Genomic DNA, 24,430 nt, shown 5'->3' with positions numbered 1-24,430 from the left:
TAGTAATGACTTGTGCACCTGTCCTACTAATTTACAGAACTTATTTTTAACAGGCTTAAGATGATGACATCTTTCCTTTTGATAGAATGCTTTTATGGGTCTGGTGTTTAAAGCTTTTATTTAGCTGCGTGTTTTTTTTAGTGCCTTCACATTTAAAAATAATGATATGATGCTGTTATAATAAACAGGAAAGCGATCAGACAACTCTTTTGTGGCCTACTTGATAAAAGAGATAACATTGGAGAGAAAGGAATGGGCTGATGTTCTCCATTTTAAAATAGTAATTGTATACAAAATTGTAGTAGACAGATTTAAGAATCACAGTATATATATATATATATATATATATATATATATATATATATATATATATATATATACACACACACTGTGATTCTTAAATCTATCTACTACAATTTTGTATACAATTACTATTATATATATAGTATTTAATAAAAAATGTGAAATTACAGATTTTTTTTTTTGTACATCCCCATTTATTAGATATGTATTGAGGATAAACCATTTAAATAGGCATTCAAATTAATATGCATAACATATTTAACAGAAAATAAATGTTTTAAAATAATTTAAAAATGTCTTTTACCAAGACAATGAGCAGGGTTTTGCAGTCAGAAATAAACAACCTAATTATATTTCTCTTATCACCTTTGATTGAGAAAATGTATGAACACAGTTCTAACCAATCACTGTGTAGTATGGAGATGCGTCATGCAAAGTGTAGCATATCAAGTACTAGACGTGCACCTTCAAAAAATGTGTTTTGGCCTAAATATTTGTTTACTTAATTTTCAATTATTTATTTTGTATAAAAATGTGTTCATTTGCTTATTCGTTTCAAGCGAATATTCGTTAATATATTAGTTTAATGCAAACAGTAGTTACAGAACATAAAAAAAATAATTATGAAAAATTTCAAATTTTATTATACAGAAATCAAATAATTCCTTTCTTATTAAATTTAAAGGGACACTGTACCCAAAAAAATTATTTCATGATTCAGATAGAGCATGCAATTTTAAGCAACTTTCTAATTTACTCCTATTATCAAATCTTCTTTATTCACTTGGTATCTTTATTTGAAATGCAAGAATGTAAGTTTAGATGCCGGCCCATTTTTGGTGAACAACCTAGGTTGTCCTTGCTGATTGGTGGATAAATTCATCCACCAATCAAAAACTGCTGTCCAGAGTGCTGAACCAAGACAAAAAGCTTAGATGCCTTTTTTTCATATAAAGATAGCAAGAGAACGAAGAAAAATTGATAATAGGAGTAAATTAGAAAGTTGCTTAAAATTGCATGCTCTATCTGAATCACAAAAGAAAACTTCTGGGTACAATGTCCCTTTAATAATACTGTATGAGACAGAAACAAATAGTAAGAAATATGTTTTTTTTTTTTGTACAGCTTAAAGAAGTAAAGTCGCCTGCAGCAGTGTTGGATTGCAGCCTACTACATGGAATAAAGTCAAGAAGACAAAAATCACTTGCACTCTTGCGTCACATAGGTACAAATATATTAACCAAGAGGTCACACACCAAATCTCAAAATGGTTCTGATCAGAGCTAGCCCCGGCAAATGGGAAGTAAGGATAGGGTAAGAAATTGCACACGTAACACTGACAGGCTGCTTAAAGGGACATGAAACATTTTTTTTTCTTTTATTATTCAGATAGAAAATACAATTTTAAAAAGTTTCCAATCTACTTTTATTATCAAATTTGCTTCATTCTCATGTTATTCTTTGTTGAAGAGATACCTATATAGCTAGCGTGCACGTGCCTGGAGCCCTACATGACAAAAAAAATAGTGCTGCCAACAAGTGCCCTTGCTAATGTACAACACTGTTGCAAAACTGCTGCTGTATAGTGCAACAGTCACGTGCACACTTACATCCCTGCTTTTCAACAAAGGATAACAAGTAGACAGAGAAAATGTGACAATAGAAGTAAATTGGAAAGATGTTTAATATTGTATGCTCTATCTGAATCATGAAAGAAAATTGAACACAAAATCAAGAGATGTTTAATGTCTTTACCATCAAAGCCATACATGCATACAGATTTATTTACACAGAACAATTGCGTACTACTTTGATGTTTTTTGCAGCCCTCAGTCACATACTGACATTTTTTAAGTCATATTTTTCTTTAAATTAAATTCACAGTTGGGCAGGTTACAGAACAAGAATACAGTGAATAGATATAGGCTGCACTGTTTACAAAGTTTCAGCCCATAGTAACAAATATGCGCTAATTAATGTAGAAATGAATCCGATTTCTTTCAAACTTACGTTAACTCTGAAGCACTGTTGAGAGCCATCCAAGAAGCGCACGTTGCAAATCACCTCTGACCTATTTTTTTCCTTTGGAAGTTCAGTCGCTCGTATGTTGTTAATCCTCCCACCCAAAGCACGCAGACGGGAGTTCATAACTAGTAAAGAGCAGCCTACAATTAAAAATAAGAACAATTTAATCGAAATAGAATCAATTCTGCGCTTCTTTCACAGAAATTCCTACATTTCTTCTTTGCTCTGCATAAACAAATATTCTTTACACCCACACACTGCTGCACTGGCCTGATCTTGTCTTTTATAGTTCCCCTTTATTTTACAGAAAATGTTCGTGACATTCTCATATAAGTGTAATACATTTTTTTTAATCTTTATGAAAAAAAGCTATAAATTATCAAAACTTTGTAAAATTCACATTTAAAGGGACAGTCTACACTAAAATTGATATTGCTTAGAAAGATAGATAACGCCTTTACTACCCATTCCCCAGCTTTGCACAACCAAAATTGATATATTAATATACTTTATAACATTTTAACCTCCAAATTTCTGCCAGTTTCTGAGCCACTACAGACAGCTTCTTATCACATGCTTTTTTAATTTGCTTTTCACAACAGGTGACTGCTAGTTCACGTGGTCCATGTAGATAACACTGTATTCACGCCAGAGGAGTTATTTAAGAGTTAGCACAACACAGCACTAATTGGCTAAAACGCAAGTCAATAGATAATAAATACAAAGTCATGTGATCAGGGGGATGTCAGAAGATGCTTAGATACAAAGTAATCACAGAGGTAAAAAGTATATTAATATAACCATGTTGACTGTGCAAAACTGGGGAATGGGTAATAAAGGGATTATCTATCTTTTAAAACGATACAAATTATATTGTAGTCTATCCCTTTAAGTGACTATATATTTATCAAATTCAGTAATCATTTAACACTGTATGCAAGAATAGAAGAAGGGGTTACCCCAACATAGGCCATGGCGTAGGGTTGATTGGAGGTCAAGAGTGGGGGGTTAGGATAGGGTGTTTTAAAAGCTGGGGTAGTGGAAGTTGGCATCAATCAAGTGTGAACTTGCAAATGAGACGCACCTGTCCTCCCTTTGTTGAGATTTGTGGCAGCCTAAATGGGGTGGGGTGCTTGCCTTATTTGGAAACTTAAAAAGGGACATAAAACCAACATTTTTCTTTCATGATTCAGATAAAGCATGCAGTTTTAAACTAATTTACTTCTATTATCATAATTTATTTGTTCTCTTGGTATCTTGTGTTGTGTCTGGGACACTGTATGGCAGCAGTTTAGCCAGAATGTTATCTGTTTGCAAGAGAACTAGATAGCAGCACTATTTCCAACTAGGTATCTCTTCAAAAAAAGAATACAATGGGACAAATCAAATTTGATAATAGAAGTAACTTGTAAACTTTTTTTTTTTTAAATTGTATACTATGTCTGAAATAGAAAAGAAAATGTTTGGGTTTCAAATCCTTTAAAATTGTATTCCTAATGAGAGAAACATTGGGGTGGGTGTAACAGTCACTGCACTGTGATAAAATTACTGTACGGAGGGAGTGGGCAGGGCCCTACACTGCAGAAAAGATATGAAGATGAAGGGAGAGGGAGGGATGGAGTGCTGCACTACAGAAAAAAGTTTGGGATGGAGTGGGGGCCTATAAGTAACAATCGCAGGGAGGGGGGAGGACCACTACACTACTGATTTTTTTTTAAAATAAATAAATTAAAAAAACAAACTATAGACCGACGGCTACCAGTAACAAAGATGTCCACCATTAGTCTGACAGGGCATGGTTACAGCGCAGTTTGGGCAGGATCAGGTAGGTGGGAGGGTTGAGGAGGGATCACTACACTGCAGAAAAAAGCCCTTAACTGCATACTGGCAGACTGTCTGCCAGTACCTAAGATGGTGGAGATAAGTGTGGGGAGCGAGAGTGCTGTTTGGGAAGGTTCAGGGACATGGGAGGTGTAAGGTAGAGAGGGTTATATCTAGATTACAGTACTATTTCCCATACTATCTAACTGTGGTGCACAGCTGTAATTAGCAGCCTTCTAATTACCAAAAAAACAATGGCAAAAACATAAATTATGCTTACCTGATCATTTTATTTCCATCGTGGGGAGGAGAGTCTACGGCTTCATTCACTACTTGTGGAAAATTAAGAACCTGGCCACCAGGAGAAAGCAAAGACATCCTAGCCAAAGGCTCCCCCACTTCCCTCATCCCCCAGTCATTCTGCCAAGGGAACAAGGAACAGTAGGAGAAATATCAGGATATAAATGGTGCCAGAAGAACAAAAAATAAATTTAGATCCGCCCACTGGAGCCACGGGCGGGAGCCGTGGACTCTCCTCCCCACGATGGAAATAAAATTATCAGGTAAGCATAATTTATGTTTTCCATCTAAAGGGGAGGAGAGTCCACGGCTTCATTCATTACTTGTGGGAACAAATACACAAGCTCTAGAGGACACTGAATGAAAAACGAAAGGGCAAAAAGAAGGCGGACCCTAATCTAAGGGCACCACAGCCTGTAAAACCTTTCTCCCAAAAACTGCTTCCGCCGAAGCAAAAACTTCAAATTTGTAAAATCTTGTAAAGGTATGTAAGGAGGACCAGATAGCCGCCTTACAAATCTGCTCCATAGAGGCCTCATTCATGAAGGCCCAAGCAGAAGCCACAGCTCTAGTTGAATGAGCCGTGATCCTCTGAGGAGGCTTATGTCCCATTGTCTCATAGGCTAAGCAAATCATGCTCCTCAACCAAGAGGACAAAGAAGTTGAAGAGGCTTTCTGCCCCTTGCGCTTCCCCGCATACACCACAAAAAGAGATGCAGATTGTCTGAAATCCTTTGTAGCCTGAAGATAAAACTTCAAGGCTCGAACCACATCCAAATTATGAAGTAACCTCTCCTTAGGAGAAGAGGGGTTAGGACACAAAGAAGGAACTACTATTTCCTGATTGGTGTTACGGTTAGACACAACTTTGAGAAGAAATCCCAAACCAGTGCGAAGAACAGCCTTTTAAGCGTGAAAGACTAAATAAGGAGGCTCAAATTGCAAGGCCGCCAGCTCAGAGACTCTGCGAGCCGATGCAATAGCCAACAGAAAGAGAACCTTCCAGGAAAGAATCTTAATGTCAATAGAGTGCATAGGTTCAAACGGAACCCTCTGCAACACCCTCAGAACCAAGTTCAAGCTCCAAGGAGGAGCGAACTGTCTAAAAACATGCCAGATTCAAGACAGGGCCTGAACAAAAGACTGAATATCCGGAAGCTCAGCAAGCCTCATGTGCAAAAAATCTGTCCCTTCAAGGAACTGGCGGCAAGCCCCTTCTCCAGTCCCTCCTGGAGAAAGGACAGACTCCTGGATACCCTAACCTTGTGCCAAGGATATCCATGCTTCTCACACCAGGACGAGTAAGTCCTCCACACCTTATGATAGATGCGACGAGTGACCGGCTTCCTAGCCTGAACGAGAGTATCAATCACTCTCTCAGAAAACCCTCTCCTGGCCAAGACTAAGCGTTCAATCTCCACGCAGTCAGCCTCAGAGAATCTAGATTTTGATGTTGAAAGGGAATCTGCATCAACAGATCCCTGCAACAAGGTAACCTCCATGGAGGAGAAGATTATATCCCCACCAGATCCCGCAAACCACGACGGAGCAATTAGAATAGCAGAAGCTTGCTTTTGCTTGATGCGGGCCTCTACAGGAGGTAGAAGTGGCAACGGTGGAAAAATGTAAACTAGGATGAACCCCCAAGGCACCGCTAAGGCATTTATCAGCTCTGCCTGGGGATCCCTGGACCACGGTACATATCTGGGTAGCTTGCAATTGAGTCTGGACACCATGAGTTCCATCTCCGGCGTCCCCCATCTGTGACAAATTTCCGCAAACACCTCGGGATGGAGAGACCATTCCTCCGGATGGAAGGATTGCCTGATGAGAAAATTTGCTTCCCAGTTGTCCACACCCAGAATGTGGATTGCTGAAAGCAAACAGCTGTGGGACTCTGCCCATTCCAATATCCGAAAAACCTCCCTCATTGCAAGGGAGCTTCTCCCCCCCCCGATGGCTGATGTTAGCCACCAAGGTAATGTTGTCTGTCTGGAACCTGATGAAGCTGAATGACCCCAGAGGAGGCCATGCCTTCAGAGCATTGTAGAAAGCTTGAAGTTCCAGAATATTGATAGGGAGGAGAGACTCCTCTCAAGACCACTTTCCCTGAGCCATCCTGGCACCCTAAACATCTCCCCATCCTGCCAGACTCGCGTCCGTGGTCACAATCTCCCAGGATGGTCTCAGGACGGATGTCCCTTGGGACAGTTCTGATCAGATCCACCAAGAGAGGGAGTCCCTCGTACGATCATACAGAGAAATCTGTTGGGATAAGTCTGTATGATCGCTGCTCCACTGTCTCTACATGCACAACTGAAGAGGTCTTAGATGGAACTTGGCAAATGGAATGACATTGATCCTGGACACCATGAGCCAGATCACCTCCATACTCTGAGCCACAGAGGGACTTGAGGAGGACTGAAGGGCAAGACAGGTGGACGCAATCTTCCTGCGTCGCTGATCTGTGAGAAATATCCTTATGGATATAGAATCTATTATCGTTCCCAGGAACTCCATCCTGTTGCTGGGAATCAGGGAGCTCTTTCCTGAGTTTATCTTCCAACCATGAGATTGGAGCAAAAGAAGGGACCTCGAGTGATCCTCCGTGAGACTGAACGACGGCACCTGGACTAGGATGCTGTCCAGATAGGGCGCCACAGCAATGCCTCTGGATCTAGCTACAACAAGTAGCACCCCCAGAACCTTTGTGAAGACTCTCGGGGCTGTCGCCAGACCAAAGGAAAGGGCCACAAACTGGAAATGTTAGTCCAGAAACACAAATCTCAGGAACCTGAAATGATCCCTGTGGATTGGCACATGAAGGTAGGAATCCTTCAAGTCTATTGTCATCATTAACTGCCCCTCTTGAACTAGGGGCAGAATAGATCTGATCGTTTCCATTTTGAACGATGGAACAGCCAGAAACTTTTTTAAACATTTTAGGTCTAGAATCGGGCGGAACGTGCCCTCCTTCTTTGGGACCACAAAAAGGTTTGACTAGTACCCTAAACTCCTTTCTGCTGGGGGTACTGGTACAATAACTCAGAGAGAAGAGAGATCCCTCACACATTCTAGAAATGTGTCTCTCTTTTCTGGTCTGGAAGACAGGTTTGACAGAAGGAATCTGAACCCTATCCTGTATCCCTGGGCGATAACCTCCAGAACCCAAGGGTTCTGAACATCCTGCAACCAGGCCTCTTAGAAGAGAGATAATCTGCCCCCTACTTGGTCCGGTGACCGGTCGGAGGTCGCCCCTTCATGACGACTTTGTGTCGGCAGGCTTCTTGTTCTGCTTGGACTTAATCCAAGACTGAGCTGGCTTCCAAGTGCCCTTGAACTGATCTGCTTTTGCGGCAGGCTGCTGGCATTAGGCCTTGTCCACACGACAGGGAAGAAAAGTAGATCTCTTAGGCTTAACCTTCTTATCCTGCGGTAGGAAAGCGCCCTTGCCTCCTGTAACAGTGAATATGATCGAGTCCAATCCTGGACCGAACAGGATCTTTCCCTGAAAGGGAGGGGGGATAGCAGTCTAGACTTAGAGGTCATGTTCGCAGACCATGACTTTAGCCACAGAGCCCTGTGGGCTAGTACGGAAAAACCTGATACCTTAGCATTCAGGGGAATAAATTGCATATTTGCATCACAAATAAAAGAATTAGCGACCCTCAAGGCCTTAATTCTATCCTGTATCTCGTCGAGGGGAGTCTCCCTCTCGACCATGTCTGACAGAGATTCGGACCAATATGTCGCAGCTCCGGCTACCGCAGCTGCGGGCTAGAAAACAAGCCCTGTGTGTTGAAACATTTTTCTTAACATGTTTTCTAACTTTTTATCCATGGGCTCTTTAAACGACGAATTATCCTTAAGAGGAATCGTTGTCCGCTTTGCAAGCGTAGAGATAGCACCATCCACCTGAGGGACAGTCCCCCATAGCTCGAGCTGAGAGTCCGGGATGGGGAACAGCTTCTTAAAAGAAGAAGGGGAAAAGGAAAAACCTAATCTCCCATATTCATTCTTAATAATGTTAGCCATCTTAACAGGAACCAGGAAGGTCTGAGGCACCACCCTGTCCTCATATACTTTATCAAGCTTAGGAATCGAAGGTTCCTCCAGTAGTTTCGGTACCTCGAGAGTAGCAAGCACTTGCTTCAGCAAAAAGTGCAAATTTTCCATCCTAAACCTAAAGTCAAGCTGCTCCGCAGTTGGAGCTTTAGATGACAGACTCAGACCCAGAAGGAACGTCCTCCAGAGTCTGAGTCTTCCTTGTCAGCGGATAATCTTTCCAAAATATCCATTGGAGTATATGACCCCTGGGCCGGATTGCCATATTTATCCTTACGCTTGCGTTTAGCAGTACCTGTTAAGGCACTAGTCACTTTACACACCGCCGTTTGCAGTTCATCCGCAAAATATGGTGACCAACAGATCTCTCCAGTAGAAGAAATGGTCATGCCCTGGGGAACTGCATGTCTAATCAGAGATGAATGAAGAGAAGGCACCTCACGGGACGGGGAACCCTCAGAGGTGGACGTCTCAGTAGTACTAGACATCCTATTCTTTCTAGATGTAGTAACTTTATCAAGGCAAGTGGAACATAGTTGAGCAGGCTTATCTATCAGAACCTCCTCACAATAAACACAGGTATGAGACTTTGTTAAACAGGGAGTACCCTCTAACGCCTCAGAGTCCTCCATAGCTTGCGCCTTTAATACGGACTATATATAATATATAAAAAATGCCACCTTTATAACCTCCAATAGCCGGGGCACTCACCACCTTCTATGACCCGGACCACAGAAACCGTTTAGTCTCCTGCAACAGCTGGTCAAGCAGAGGAAGTCGAATAGGCCACACCCAGTCAGAAGGAATGCCTCGCAGGACCACCCTGCACTAGGGAGAAAAACACGCCAAATTGGCCGTGCAAATACTACCAGAAATTAAACTAAAAGTCCACCCATTGCCAGAGCCTCATCTCACTCATTTTGCAGCAATAACACAAACAATATTATGTACAGAACCTCTTCTGTTCAATAATAACCCTACCAGGGATATTAACCCTTAATTGCATAAAAATAAAAGGTATTACACTGTGACCCTGTCTTCTGCATTATCATTATGTGTATAAAAAATGAAACAATCTTACCAGAATCTATGTCATGGAACAGGAACATGGCCTCTCAAATGTGACAGTGTAGTAGCATCACTCCTGACATGGGCCTTAGTGTAGAAAGCAGGCAGCGAAACTCGTCAACAGATTGCTTATAGAGCTGTTAAACTGAGTCAAGATGGTTTCGCAGAAAGACTCTCCCTGCATCTCCTGACTCTAACTTTCACCCAAGCTCTCACTAAGAGGTTGACAGGACTATTTAAAACTCAAGTCCCATTCCAAAGAGTACTACCCTCCATAAGAGACTACTCTGAATCTTCCGACACTTCTCTGCCAACCTCCTGTGACGAAAGGCAAAGAATGACTGGGGGATGAGGGAAGTGGGGGAGGTATTTAAGCCTTTGGCTGGGGTGTCTTTGCCTCCTCCTGGTGGCCAGGTTCTTAATTTCCCACAAGTAATGAATGAAGCAGTGGACTCCCCTCCCCTTTAGATTAAAACCATACATGTCTGCTATTTCCAAACAAAGGGGATACCAGAGAAGCTTTTACAATCATTTGTGTCATAAATGCACAAGCGGTATGTGAATTTTACAAAGCTTGTGTAAAAGTTAACATTTTTTTTTTTTTTTTTTAAATATGATCCCATAACGCAGCAAAATGGTGGCATGAAATATACCAAAATGGGCCTAGGTCAATACCTTGGGGTGCCTACTTCAAAAATATATATTTTTCATAGGCAAAAAAAAAAAAAAAAAACAAGGCTCCATTTCTGTTTAAATGGAGTGATAGCAAAAATGCTAAAAATTCTCTGGTATTTTGGGCAAGTTTTTCTTTGAAATTTACGCTAGGTAACGGGTTAATGAGTATGACACTAAAGAACGTTAACATAAAAAATTGCACTAACTGTATATCATTATCTACACATTGAAGAAACATAAAAACAGTATATACATTAACATTAATTTGTTTTAAAGGGGGCACTGCCCTTATGTTTTCCGTCTTAAAGATTTATTGTTTTGTTTTTTCTTTTTAAATGGATGCCATGAATAATGCAACATTTTCTTATCACGCCTCTGGGAGATTTCCTTTTCAGCCATGATATTAGTGTAGGTTGTCCAAGTCCAAATCAACCAGTGAGCATATTTACTTCAGTCTGCATTTCTTGAATAAAATTAAATTAAAAGTCAAAGCTAATTTTATACAACTAATTTATGCAAAAAGATCATTAACATAATGTATGCATTTAGTTAAGAAAAATCCAAAGGTTAATTACAGACTTAATGATACTTTTCTGACTGTTAGAAGAGGAATAAGATTTAGGAATTAATATTTCACGATTGAAAACTGGCAAACAATGCAATATTGAAGCAAGTAAGGCCAGTAAAATGCTTGATTGTATTGGTAGAGGTATTTGCGGAAGGAATAGTAAGATTCTTATGTCACAATACAGATGACTAGTTAGGTTCTCTTCTTGAATATTGTGAACAGTTATGTAGGTCGTATCGCCAGAAGGATATAAATAAATTGGAATACACTGGAAGGCTACTAAAATAGTACATGGTTTAAAAAATAAAACAATCAAAGGCTCAATGACTTAAACATGTATAGCTTAGAGAAGAGAATGGAAAGAGTTGAAATTATAGGAACCTTTAAGTATATTAAGTGGCTTAAAGTTGAGGCTGAAAACATTTTTCACAAAAAGAGCAACACCAGAACAAGAGTTTTAACAGAAAGGATAGTTGATTCATGGAATAAACTTCCATTAGAGGTGGTTAAAGGACCATTAAATACAATAGACTTGCAATACAACACTTATTCTGAATTTCAAGCAAGCAGCAGATCTCCCCCCCCCCCCATTTGCCGGTCCCCCTGTATCATGTGACAGCTATCAGCCAATCACAGACTAGTATACGTTAGGGTTGCACCAATACCAAAACTAGTATTGGTACCGATTCCAAGTATTTGCATGAGTACTTGTACTCGCGCAAATGCACCGATACTTAAACCGATACCTCCAATTCCTACCCATATGCCAATTTGGGGCGTTTTTCAAACTGCATGTTTCCATTTCATTTTAACCTGGAGTGGAGACTTAACTGAAAATTATTCACTTCTGTTCTGCCAATACAAATTGCTGTTGCTTGTATTATTGTACATCAGAGCAGTGCTCCAAAAGGTGCTACTATACAGCTAGAAGCCAACCTGGGAGAAATCACTGTACCTCATTCAGACAAACCCCTGAAGTACTGGACAGTTAATAAACTGAGATTTAATGGGCCAAAAATATCTTTCTGACCTTTGCAGTAGTGTGAAAAGTAAAAGACTGTTCAGCTTAGCGTCGTGTCAAGGTATCTGTGAAGATTATTAAATAATATAATATATGTGTATATATATATATATATATATATATATATATATTATTTCATATATATAGGGCTGTTAACAACAACTGATCCATTTATTTGTAAGACATTAAATGCTTGGCTGACCACAGTTCAGTCCTCCCCCACTCAATATGCAAGATTACAATGCATCCAGGTGAGAAAAAAGGGAAGACATTTGGTCTAGTTAAGTTCAGACAGTCAATTCAAAGAAAGACAGTTACTTCAAAGCGAAATTAGCATTTTGAGATCCCTCAGATGTGTATGCCCAAGATGAGTGATAAACTTAATTAGACATGGCTTAAGTGTATGCAAGATGTTAAGTGCCTCCTATCGCGATGAATCCACAAATTCTAGACAATGAAAGTTGGCCAGGCAGAGACACATGTTACATTGTAGCTGTTTGAATTCATTTTTTTGAAATACAGCTGGTATAATTTTAAATACTATATAACAATGTGTAATCTGCTGTGTTTTTATATGAATATAAGGGAATACTCAAATGAACATGTATATTCAGACACACATTAAATATGAACATGAAAACCTGAGAGTTAAGATTTTAACATGTCTTAACCTATGTATTTTTAAAAAAAAAAAAACAGAATGTCTTAAGGATTCAAAATGTCTAAAAATTAATAACACTATTATTTTCATGTCAGATCTGCATCTGATATGCCATACATTAAAAATTCATTAGAAATATAAAATATATTGCATTCCTATTGAGATGCAATGCAATGCCAGGATATTGAACGCTGTAACTCTGGAAAGAGTAAATGATTGATAGTGTAATTGTTTATTAAAATGATCACTAGGAACATATTCATATTTGGTATTGGAGTGATCAGAAAATTGACAGTATATCATCAAATCAATAATTAAAATTGTAAATGATTAATACAAAGAAGTAAAGTAGTTTAAATAAACACTTTATAAGGATGTATTAAATTGTAACAAAAAAATGGATGATAAGACTGCATTTATTGTTGTCTGTTGCCCCCTAGGGGATTAGAACTTTTATGACAACCAAATAAATTGTCTGTTAGAGCACATGCAAATCCGAATAGCCAATCAAGTGTTTCAACTCTTGGGGTGGACCAGGGACAAGATCCGAAGGGCCAATCCAAAGACAAGCATCGTGGGCGTAACCAAAAACAGATGACCAATGATTTAGATATAAGAAAAGCTGAATGCAAGGAGAGGGGTCTTCTGTTGCCTGCTTACACTAGTGATTGAGACTGGCTGCCATACTTGGGATACAATCACTCTAAGCAAAACGCTGAGACTGTCTTGATCTATGCAATAACTTTTCCTTCATATGAGGTGATCTGAAAATACTGGGAAAAGATTTGGAATACTTTATTGGCTCATGTTGGTAACGTATGACTGTTATTTATCTTAAATATTTTAGACAAAGGTATTCTAAGACTATAGTCAAATTGCAGTGGTAATTTTAAAAGGGTATTTTGTATTCTGGCTTGCATTCATAATCCTGATTAGTTTTAAAACTAATCTTTTGTTTGCCAATTTATAACTATAGCTATATATATATATATATATATATATATATATATATATATATACACGCACACACATTTCAGAACTTGCCTTAATTGTAGATAATTAAGAATTTATTTCAGCTTAGATAAATTGGCATAGGAGTTGGTTGTTTGCACAAATAATATATACAATTTCTGATGTTTTAAATTGGAACTATATAGGATCAGTTAGGGCTAAATAGTTTAAGCATATTTGTCTGGAGGTTAACAAATCCTACCTTGTCATCTCATTGTGATATTTAAATGCAAATCTGATTTAAGAGATTATTGTGAATAAGGTACATTTTATGATCTTTGCATAGCATATTATAACAGTTTAAATGTATATAGTTTGATTCAGGTCTGGCTTTCTACAAATATATTTCAATGTGTCTATAAATTTTAACTAATATAAAGAATTTAGAAATTTACATTAAATTTTATTGTTTTGTATATGCATTTTTATTTGTTTGTTTTTTAAAGAATAATTATTAAATATATTGTATTATAACCTGGCCATATACTGACAGTCAAATGTCCTTACTGATAGCAGAAACAGACTTATAGCTGAACATGCAGAGATGCTTCTGTTCCTTAATAAGAACTTGCCACTAACTTTTGAAAAATTATTCTAATTGCTAGATTGCCTGTTATACTGCTAGTTCTCATCTTGCACAATTATGCTCAAAACATACTGTACTCTGAGGAACAGCCTTAGCCAGGGCTGGACTAGGAATAAAAAGCAGCCCTGGGAAAATATGAAGACCAGCCCTATTTTCTGTTGAGTCAGTAGAATGCAAATGCCCCATTTTTCTCAAAGGGGATTACTGGGATACTCCTTCCACAATATTTATTTCAGAATTAAATGATATTACTTTGTATTAAGTACAAATTTCAGATTGATGAGTTATATAGGCACCCTACAACCAAATTGCATCTAGTAATCGCCCCTTTAAATTGTAGCTTTCAAGCCCCAGCTGCTGCAGTTGTAATTTATTGTTGTTATTATTAATTATAAGTTATTATAATTTTTTGTAATATTTTTATTTATAAACATGTTCTGTGAACTTTGTGACAATAAGCACATTATTTCAAAATGTCTTTTGAGATACAGTTCATAATTATAAAGAAGCGATCTTAAATCATTAGTTTGTATTTTGCTTGGTAAACTGTCATGACATAAAAAAAATATTGGTAATTGGTATTGGTGAGTATTTGAAAAAAAAGGATTGGTAATTGTACTCAGTCTTAAAGAAAATGGTATAGGTGCAACCCTAGTATACGTATTCACTGTAAGCTTGTGCATATGCTCAGTAAGAGCTAGTGCCTCAGAAAGTGTGCATATAAAAAGACTGTGCAACATTTAATCATAGAAGTAAATTGGATAGTCTCTTAAAACTGCATGCTATGTCTGAATTATGAAAGTTTAATTTGTCCCATAAGGGGTCTCCATATGGTCCCTGATATCCAGGATCTTTTAAACACATTCCCCTTATAATAGTAATATGTGGTTCACACAGAGAACCTTCTCGAGGGAACTGATTTGGTTCCTGATGGTATAATGTTCCGTCCAGCCGGACAGATTATCATTAAAAGGGACTGTGTAGTAACCACCTGCTACTCTAGTCACAAACTCCTTGGGAGTTTCCCCTTTAACTGGCTTAGGATTTGTAGTACATGCTGTATTATGACCAGCACTGCATGGACAGTTTTATACTTAAAGTGCCATAAAACAGGTTGAGATCTGTGCATATCCTAAAAGGGCTAATTAAGTAAAAATAGTTTACATAAAAAAATTGTTTAAAAAATGTTGGGAAGTATTTTAAAATAATTTTCAAAAATAAACAAAAATACTTAAAATAGCCATGCTGTCTGGACACTGTGCTTCACCCCTCTTATCAGTGTTTAGACACTGTATTTCACCTGAGTTCACAGCTTCTAGACATGCTACAGCAGATAATCCCTATTCATTTGTGCATTTTACCAAAACAACAATGGATATAGCTACATCCATAAAAGGAATTGTGTGGGGGGAGTTAGAGCTGTACAATTCAGAAACTTTAAAAAAAACAGAATTTATGTTTACCTGATAAATTACTTTCTCCAACGGTGTGTCCGGTCCACGGCGTCATCCTTACTTGTGGGATATTCTCCTCCCCAACAGGAAATGGCAAAGAGCCCAGCAAAGCTGGTCACATGATCCCTCCTAGGCTCCGCCTTCCCCAGTCATTCGACCGACGTAAAGGAGGAATATTTGCATAGGAGAAATCATATGATACCGTGGTGACTGTAGTTAAAGAAAATAAATTATCAGACCTGATTAAAAAACCAGGGCGGGCCGTGGACCGGACACACCGTTGGAGAAAGTAATTTATCAGGTAAACATAAATTCTGTTTTCTCCAACATAGGTGTGTCCGGTCCACGGCGTCATCCTTACTTGTGGGAACCAATACCAAAGCTTTAGGACACGGATGAAGGGAGGGAGCAAATCAGGTCACCTAGATGGAAGGCACCACGGCTTGCAAAACCTTTCTCCCAAAAATAGCCTCAGAAGAAGCAAAAGTATCAAATTTGTAAAATTTAGTAAAAGTGTGCAGTGAAGACCAAGTCGCTGCCTTACATATCTGATCAACAGAAGCCTCGTTCTTGAAGGCCCATGTGGAAGCCACGGCCCTAGTGGAATGAGCTGTGATTCTTTCAGGAGGCTGCCGTCCGGCAGTCTCGTAAGCCAATCTGATGATGCTTTTAAGCCAAAAGGAGAGAGAGGTAGAAGTTGCTTTTTGACCTCTCCTTTTACCAGAATAAACAACAAACAAGGAAGATGTTTGTCTAAAATCCTTTGTAGCATCTAAATAGAATTTTAAAGCACGAACTACATCCAAATTGTGCAACAAACGTTCCTTCTTTGAAACTGGATTCGGACACAAAGAAGGCACGACTATCTCCTGGTTAATGTTTTTGTTAGAAACAACTTTCGGAAGAAAACCAGGTTTAGTACGCAAAACCACCTTATCTGCATGGAACACCAGATAAGGAGGAGAACACTGCAGAGCAGATAATTCTGAAACTCTTCTAGCAGAAGAAATTGCAACCAAAAACAAAACTTTCCAAGATAATAACTTAATATCAACGGAATGTAAGGGTTCAAACGGAACCCCCTGAAGAACTGAAAGAACTAAATTGAGACTCCAAGGAGGAGTCAAAGGTTTGTAAACAGGCTTGATTCTAACAAGAGCCTGAACAAAGGCTTGAACATCTGGCACAGCTGCCAGCTTTTTGTGAAGTAACACAGATAAAGCAGAAGTCTGTCCCTTCAAAGAACTTGCAGATAATCCTTTCTCCAAACCTTCTTGAAGAAAGGATAGAATCTTAGGAATTTTTATCTTGTCCCAAGGGAATCCTTTAGATTCACACCAACAGATATATTTTTTCCATATTTTGTGGTAGATTTTTCTAGTTACAGGCTTTCTGGCCTGAACAAGAGTATCAATGACAGAATCTGAGAACCCTCGCTTTGATAAGATCAAGCGTTCAATCTCCAGGCAGTCAGTTGGAGTGAGACCAGATTCGGATGTTCGAACGGACCTTGAACAAGAAGGTCCCGTCTCAAAGGTAGCTTCCATGGTGGTGCCGATGACATATTCACCAGGTCTGCATACCAAGTCCTGCGTGGCCACGCAGGAGCTATCAAGATCACCGATGCCCTCTCCTGATTGATCCTGGCTACCAGCCTGGGAATGAGAGGAAACGGCGGGAATACATAAGCTAGTTTGAAGGTCCAAGGTGCTACTAGTGCATCTACTAGAGTCGCCTTGGGATCCCTGGATCTGGACCCGTAGCAAGGAACCTTGAAGTTCTGACGAGAGGCCATCAGATCCATGTCTGGAATGCCCCACAACTGAGTAATTTGGGCAAAGATTTCCGGATGGAGTTCCCACTCCCCCGGATGAAATGTCTGACGACTCAGAAAATCTGCTTCCCAATTTTCCACTCCTGGGATGTGGATTGCAGACAAGTGGCAGGAGTGAGTCTCCGCCCATTGAATGATTTTGGTCACTTCTTCCATCGCCAGGGAACTCCTTGTTCCCCCCTGATGGTTGATGTACGCAACAGTCGTCATGTTGTCTGATTGAAACCGTATGAATTTGGCCTTTGCTAGCTGAGGCCAAGCCTTGAGAGCATTGAATATCGCTCTCAGTTCCAGAATATTTATCGGGAGAAGAGATTCTTCCCGAGACCAAAGACCCTGAGCTTTCAGGGGTCCCCAGACCGCGCCCCAGCCCACCAGACTGGCGTCGGTCGTGACAATGACCCACTCTGGTCTGCGGAAGCTCATCCCCTGTGACAGGTTGTCCAGGGACAGCCACCAACGGAGTGAAACTCTGGTCCTCTGATCTACTTGTATCGTCGGAGACAAGTCTGTATAATCCCCATTCCACTGACTGAGCATGCACAGTTGTAATGGTCTTAGATGAATTCGCGCAAAAGGAACTATGTCCATTGCCGCTACCATCAAACCTATTACTTCCATGCACTGCGCTATGGAAGGAAGAGGAACAGAATGAAGTACTTGACAAGAGATTAGAAGTTTTGATTTTCTGGCCTCTGTCAGAAAAATCCTCATTTCTAAGGAGTCTATTATTGTTCCCAAGAAGGGAACCCTTGTTGACGGAGATAGAGAACTTTTTTCTACGTTCACTTTCCACCCGTGAGATCTGAGAAAGGCCAGGACAATGTCCGTGTGAGCCTTTGCTTGTGGAAGGGACGACGCTTGAATCAGAATGTCGTCCAAGAAAGGTACTACTGCAATGCCCCTTGGTCTTAGCACCGCTAGAAGGGACCCTAGTACCTTTGTGAAAATTCTTGGAGCAGTGGCTAATCCGAACGGAAGTGCCACAAACTGGTAATGCTTGTCCAGAAATGCGAACCTTAGGAACCGATGATGTTCCTTGTGGATAGGAATATGTAGATACGCATCCTTTAAATCCACCGTGGTCATGAATTGACCTTCCTGGATGGAAGGAAGAATTGTTCGAATGGTTTCCATTTTGAACGATGGAACCTTGAGAAACTTGTTTAGGATCTTGAGATCTAAGATTGGTCTGAATGTTCCCTCTTTTTTGGGAACTACGAACAGATTGGAGTAGAACCCCATCCCTTGTTCTCCTAATGGAACAGGATGAATCACTCCCATTTTTAACAGGTCTTCTACACAATGTAAGAATGCCTGTTTTTTTATGTGGTCTGAAGACAATTGAGACCTGTGGAACCTCCCCCTTGGGGGAAGTCCCTTGAATTCCAGAAGATAACCTTGGGAGACTATTTCTAGCGCCCAAGGATCCAGAACATCTCTTGCCCAAGCCTGAGCGAAGAGAGAGAGTCTGCCCCCCACCAGATCCGGTCCCGGATCGGGGGCCAACATCTCATGCTGTCTTGGTAGCAGTGGCAGGTTTCTTGGCCTGCTTTCCTTTGTTCCAGCCTTGCATTGGCCTCCAGGCTGGCTTGGCTTGAGAAGTATTACCCTCTTGCTTAGAGGACGTAGCACTTGGGGCTGGTCCGTTTCTGCGAAAGGGACGAAAATTAGGTTTATTTTTGGCCTTGAAAGACCTATCCTGAGGAAGGGCGTGGCCCTTGCCCCCAGTGATATCAGAAAACATAATTTATGTAAGAACTTACCTGATAAATTCATTTCTTTCATATTAACAAGAGTCCATGAGCTAGTGACGTATGGGATATACATTCCTACCAGGAGGGGCAAAGTTTCCCAAACCTTAAAATGCCTATAAATACACCCCTCACCACACCCACAAATCAGTTTAACGAATAGCCAAGAAGTGGGGTGATAAGAAAAAAAGTGCGAAGCATATAAAATAAGGAATTGGAATAATTGTGCTTTATACAAAAAAATCATAACCACCCCAAAAAAGGGTGGGCCTCATGGACTCTTGTTAATATGAAAGAAATGAATTTATCAGGTAAGTTCTTACATAAATTATGTTTTCTTTCATGTAATTAACAAGAGTCCATGAGCTAGTGACGTATGGGATAATGACTACCCAAGATGTGGATCTTTCCACACAAGAGTCACTAGAGAGGGAGGGATAAAATAAAGACAGCCAATTCCTGCTGAAAATAATCCACACCCAAAATAAAGTTTAACAAAAAACATAAGCAGAAGATTCAAACTGAAACCGCTGCCTGAAGAACTTTTCTACCAAAAACTGCTTCAGAAGAAGAAAATACATCAAAAAGGTAGAATTTAGTAAAAGTATGCAAAGAGGACCAAGTTGCTGCTTTGCAGATCTGGTCAACCGAAGCTTCATTCCTAAACGCCCAGGAAGTAGATACTGACCTAGTAGAATGAGCTGTAATTCTCTGAGGCGGAATTTTACCCGACTCAACATAGGCAAGATGAATTAAAGATTTCAACCAAGATGCCAAAGAAATGGCAGAAGCTTTCTGGCCTTTCCTAGAACCGGAAAAGATAACAAATAGACTAGAAGTCTTACAGAAAGATTTCGTAGCTTCAACATAATATTTCAAAGCTCTAACAACATCCAAAGAATGCAACGATTTCTCCTTAGAATTCTTAGGATTAGGACAAAATGAAGGAACCACAATTTCTCTACTAATGTTGTTGGAATTCACAACTTTAGGTAAAAATTCAAAAGAAGTTCGCAACACCGCCTTATCCTGATGAAGAATCAGAAAAGGAGACTCATAAGAAAGAGCAGATAATTCAGAAACTCTTCTGGCAGAAGAGATGGCCAAAAGGAACAAAACTTTCCAAGAAAGTAATTAATATCCAATGAATGCATAGGTTCAAAGTGGAGGAGCTTGAAGAGCCCCCAGAACCAAATTCAAACTCCAAGGAGGAGAAATTGACTTAATGACAGGCTTTATACAAACCAAAGCTTGTACAAAACAATGAATATCAGGAAGAATAGCAATCTTTCTGTGAAAAAGAACAGAAAGAGCAGAGATTTGACCTTTCAAGGAACTTGCGGACAAACCCTTATCTAAACCATCCTGAAGAAATTGTAATATTCTCGGTATTCTAAAAGAATGCCAAGAAAAATGATGAGAAAGACACCAAGAAATATAAGTCTTCCAGACTCTATAATATATCTCTCTGGATACAGATGTACGAGCCTGTAACATAGTATTAATCACAGAGTCAGAGAAACCTCTTTGACCAAGAATCAAGCGTTCAATCTCCATACCTTTAAATTTAAGGATTTCAGATCCTGATGGAAAAAAGGACCTTGAGACAAAAGGTCTGGTCTTAACGGAAGAGTCCACGGTTGGCAAGAGGCCATCCGGACAAGATCCGCATACCAAAACCTGTGAGGCCATGCCGGAGCTACCAGCAGAACAAACGAGCATTCCTTCAGAATCTTGGAGATTACTCTTGGAAGAAGAACTAGAGGCGGAAAGATATAGGCAGGATGATACTTCCAAGGAAGTGAAAATGCATCCACTGCCTCCGCCTGAGGATCCCGGGATCTGGACAGATACCTGGGAAGTTTCTTGTTTAGATGAGAAGCCATCAGAACTATTTCTGGAAGTTCCCACATTTGAACAATCTGAAGAAATACCTCTGGGTGAAGAGACCATTCGCCCGGATGCAACGTTTGGCGACTGAGATAATCCGCTTTCCAATTGTCCATACCTGGGATATAAACCGCAGAGATTAGACAGGAGCTGGATTCCGCCCAAACCAAAATTCGAGATACTTCTTTCATAGCCAGAGGACTGTGAGTCCCTCCTTGATGATTGATGTATGCCACAGTTGTGACAATGACTTATCTGAAAACAATGAACAACTCTCTCTTCAGAAAAGGCCAAGACTGAAGAGCTCTGAAAATTGCACGGGGTTCCAAAATATTGATCGGAAATCTCACCTCCTGAGATTCCCAAACCCCTTGTGCCGTCAGATACCCCCACACAGCTCCCCAACCTGTAAGACTCGTATCTGTTGAGATTATAGTCCAGGTCGGAAGAACAAAGAAGCCCCCTGAACTAAACGATGGTGATCTGTCCACCATGTCAGAGAGTGTCGTAAAATCGGTTTAAAGATATTAATTGAGATATCTTTGAGTAATCCCTGCACCATTGGTTCAACATACAGAGCTGAAGAGGTCGCATGTGAAAACGAGCAAAGGAGATCGCATCTGATGCGGCAGTCCTAAGATCCAACATTTCCATGCATAAGGCTACCAAAGGGAATGATTGTGACTGAAGGTTTTGACAAGCTGATATCAATGTTAAACTTCTCTTGTCTGACAAGGACAGAGTCATAGACACTGAATTTATCTAGAAACCTAAAAAGGTTACCCTTGTCTGAGGAATCAATAAACTGATTGGTAAATTGATCCTCCAACCATGAACTTGAAGAAACAACACAAGTCGATTCGTATGAGATTCTTCGAAAATGAGAAGACTGAGCAAGTACCAAGATATCGTCCAAATAAGGAAATACCAAAACCCTATTCTCTGATTACAGAAAGAAGGGCACCGAGAACCTTTGAAAAAAATTCTTGGAACTGAGGCTAGGCCAAATAGTAGAGCCACAAAACTGGTAATGTTTGTCTAAAAAGAGAATCTCAGACACTAAAAGTGATCTGGATGAATCGGAATATGCAGATACACATCCTGTAAATCTATTGTAGACATATAATGCCCTTGCTAAACAAAAGGCAGGATAGTCCTACAGTAACCATCTTGAATGTTGGTATCCTAACATAACGATTCAATAATGATAGATCCAGAACTGGTCTGAAGGAATTGACCTTCTTTGGTACAATGAAGAGATAAAATAAAACCCCAGCCCCTGTTCCAGAACTGGAACTGGCATAAATACTCCAGCCAACTCTAGATCTGAAACACATTTCAGAAATGCTGAGCCTTGCTGTGTCAATTGGGACACGGGAAAGAAAAGAATCTCTTAGCAGGAGGCCTTAACTTGAAGCCAATTCTGTACCTTTCTGAAACAATGTTTCTGAAACCAGAGATTAAGAACGGAATTGATCCAAATTTCTTTGAAGAAAACGTAATCTGCCCCATACCAGCTGAGCTGGAATAAGGGCCGCACCTTCATAGGTACTTAGGAGCTGGCTATAGGTTTCTATAAGGCTTGGATATATTCCAAACTGGAAATAGTTTCCAAACTGATACCGCTCCTGAGGATGAAGGATCAGGCTTTTGTTCCTTGTTGTGAGGAAAGGAACGAAATGATTATTTACCCTGGAAAGAAAGGGAAAGCAAAGTTGACTTAGAAGACATGTCAGCATTCCAAGTTTAATCCATAAAGCTTTTCTAGCTAAAATAGCTAGAGACATATACCTGACATCAACTCTAATGATATCAAAAGATGGTATCACCAATAAAATTATTAGCATGTTATAGAATAATAATAATGCTATAAAATTATGATCTGTTACTTGTTGCGCTAAAGCTTCTAACCAAAAAAGTTGAAGCTGCAGCAACATCCGCTAAAAATATAGCAGGTCTAAGAAGATTACCTGAACATAAGTAAGCTTTTCTTAGAAAGGATTCAATTTTCCTATCTAAAGGATCCTTAAATGAAGTACTATCTGCCATAGGAATAGTAGTACATTAGCAGGAGTAGAGACAGCCCCATAACCTTAGGGATTTTTGTCCCAACAAACTCTAATCTGTCAGATGGCACAGGATATAATTTGCTTAAACGTCTTAGAAGGAGTAAATAAATTACCCAAATTATTCCATTCCCTGGAAATTACTTCAGAAATAGCATCAGGGAGATAAAACACTTCTGGAATAACTACAGGAGATTTAAAAACCTTATTTAAACGTTTACATTTAGTATCAAGAGGACCAGAATCCTCTATTTCTAATGCAAATAACACTTCTTTAAGTAAAGAACGAATAAATTCCATCTTGAACAAATACAAAGATTTATCAGCATCAACCTCTGAGACAGAAACCTCTGAACCAGAAGAACCATTATCAGTATCAGAATGATGATGTTCATTTAAAAATTCATCTGAAAAAAAGAGAAGTTTTAAAAGACTTTTATGTATACTAGAAGGAGAAATAACAGACATAGCCTTCTTAATGGATTTAAAAAATAAAATCTCTTATGTTATCAGGAACACTCTGAAAATTAGATGTTGACGGACAGCAACAGGTAATGTAACAGTACTAAAGGAAATTTTATCTGCATTAATAAGTTTGACATGACATGCAATACAAATAACAGCTGGAGAAACAGATACCAAAAGTTTATAGCAGACTTAGCTTGGTAGCTCCAGCACTGTGCAGTGATTTTCCTGTAGTAACTTCTGACTCAGTTGCAACGTGGAACATCTTGCAATATGTAAAAGAAAAAAACAACATATAAAGCAAAATTGATCAAATTCCTTAAATGACAGTTTCAGGAATGGGAAAAAAATGCCAGTGAACAAGCTTCTAGCAACCAGAAGCAATAAATAATGAGACTTAAATAATGTGGAGACAAAAATGACGCCCATATTTTTTAGCGCCAAAAAAGACGCCCACATTATTTGGCGCCTAAATGCTTTTGGCGCCAAAAATGACGCCACATCCGGAACGCCGACATCTTTGACGCAAAATAACGTCAAAAAATGACGCAACTTCCGGCGACACGTATGACGCCGGAAACGGAAAATAATTTTTGCACCAAAAAAGTCCGCGCCAAGAATGACGCAATAAAATGAAGCATTTTCAGCCCCCGCGAGCCTAACAGCCCACAGGGAAAAAAAGTCAAATTTTTGAGGTAAGAAAAAATATGATAATTCAATGCATAATCCCAAATATGAAACTGACTGTCTGGAAATAAGGAAAGTTGAACATTCTGAGTCAAGGCAAATAAATGTTTGAATACATATATTTAGAACTTTATAAATAAAGTGCCCAACCATAGCTTAGAGTGTCACAGAAAATA

At 39.4% G+C, this 24,430-nt stretch overlaps 1 protein-coding gene across 1 annotated transcript in view; it reads right to left on the bottom strand.

Annotated features, from left to right (window-relative positions):
* Positions 1-24,430, bottom strand: part of PTPN3 (protein tyrosine phosphatase non-receptor type 3) — a 651,525-nt gene that overhangs the window by 378,691 nt on the left and 248,404 nt on the right. Inside the window, exon 3 of the mRNA XM_053714599.1 lies at positions 2,314-2,468. Coding sequence (XP_053570574.1) covers positions 2,314-2,451 — 138 coding nt within the window. The 5' untranslated portion in view covers positions 2,452-2,468. The remainder of the gene's footprint in view (positions 1-2,313; positions 2,469-24,430) is intronic.

Source organism: Bombina bombina, chromosome 5, assembly GCF_027579735.1.
Source record: "Bombina bombina isolate aBomBom1 chromosome 5, aBomBom1.pri, whole genome shotgun sequence".
Lineage (NCBI taxonomy): Eukaryota > Metazoa > Chordata > Amphibia > Anura > Bombinatoridae > Bombina > Bombina bombina.
The sequence above is the reverse complement of the archived record's forward strand: the minus strand, read 5'-3'. Positions and strand labels throughout refer to the sequence as shown.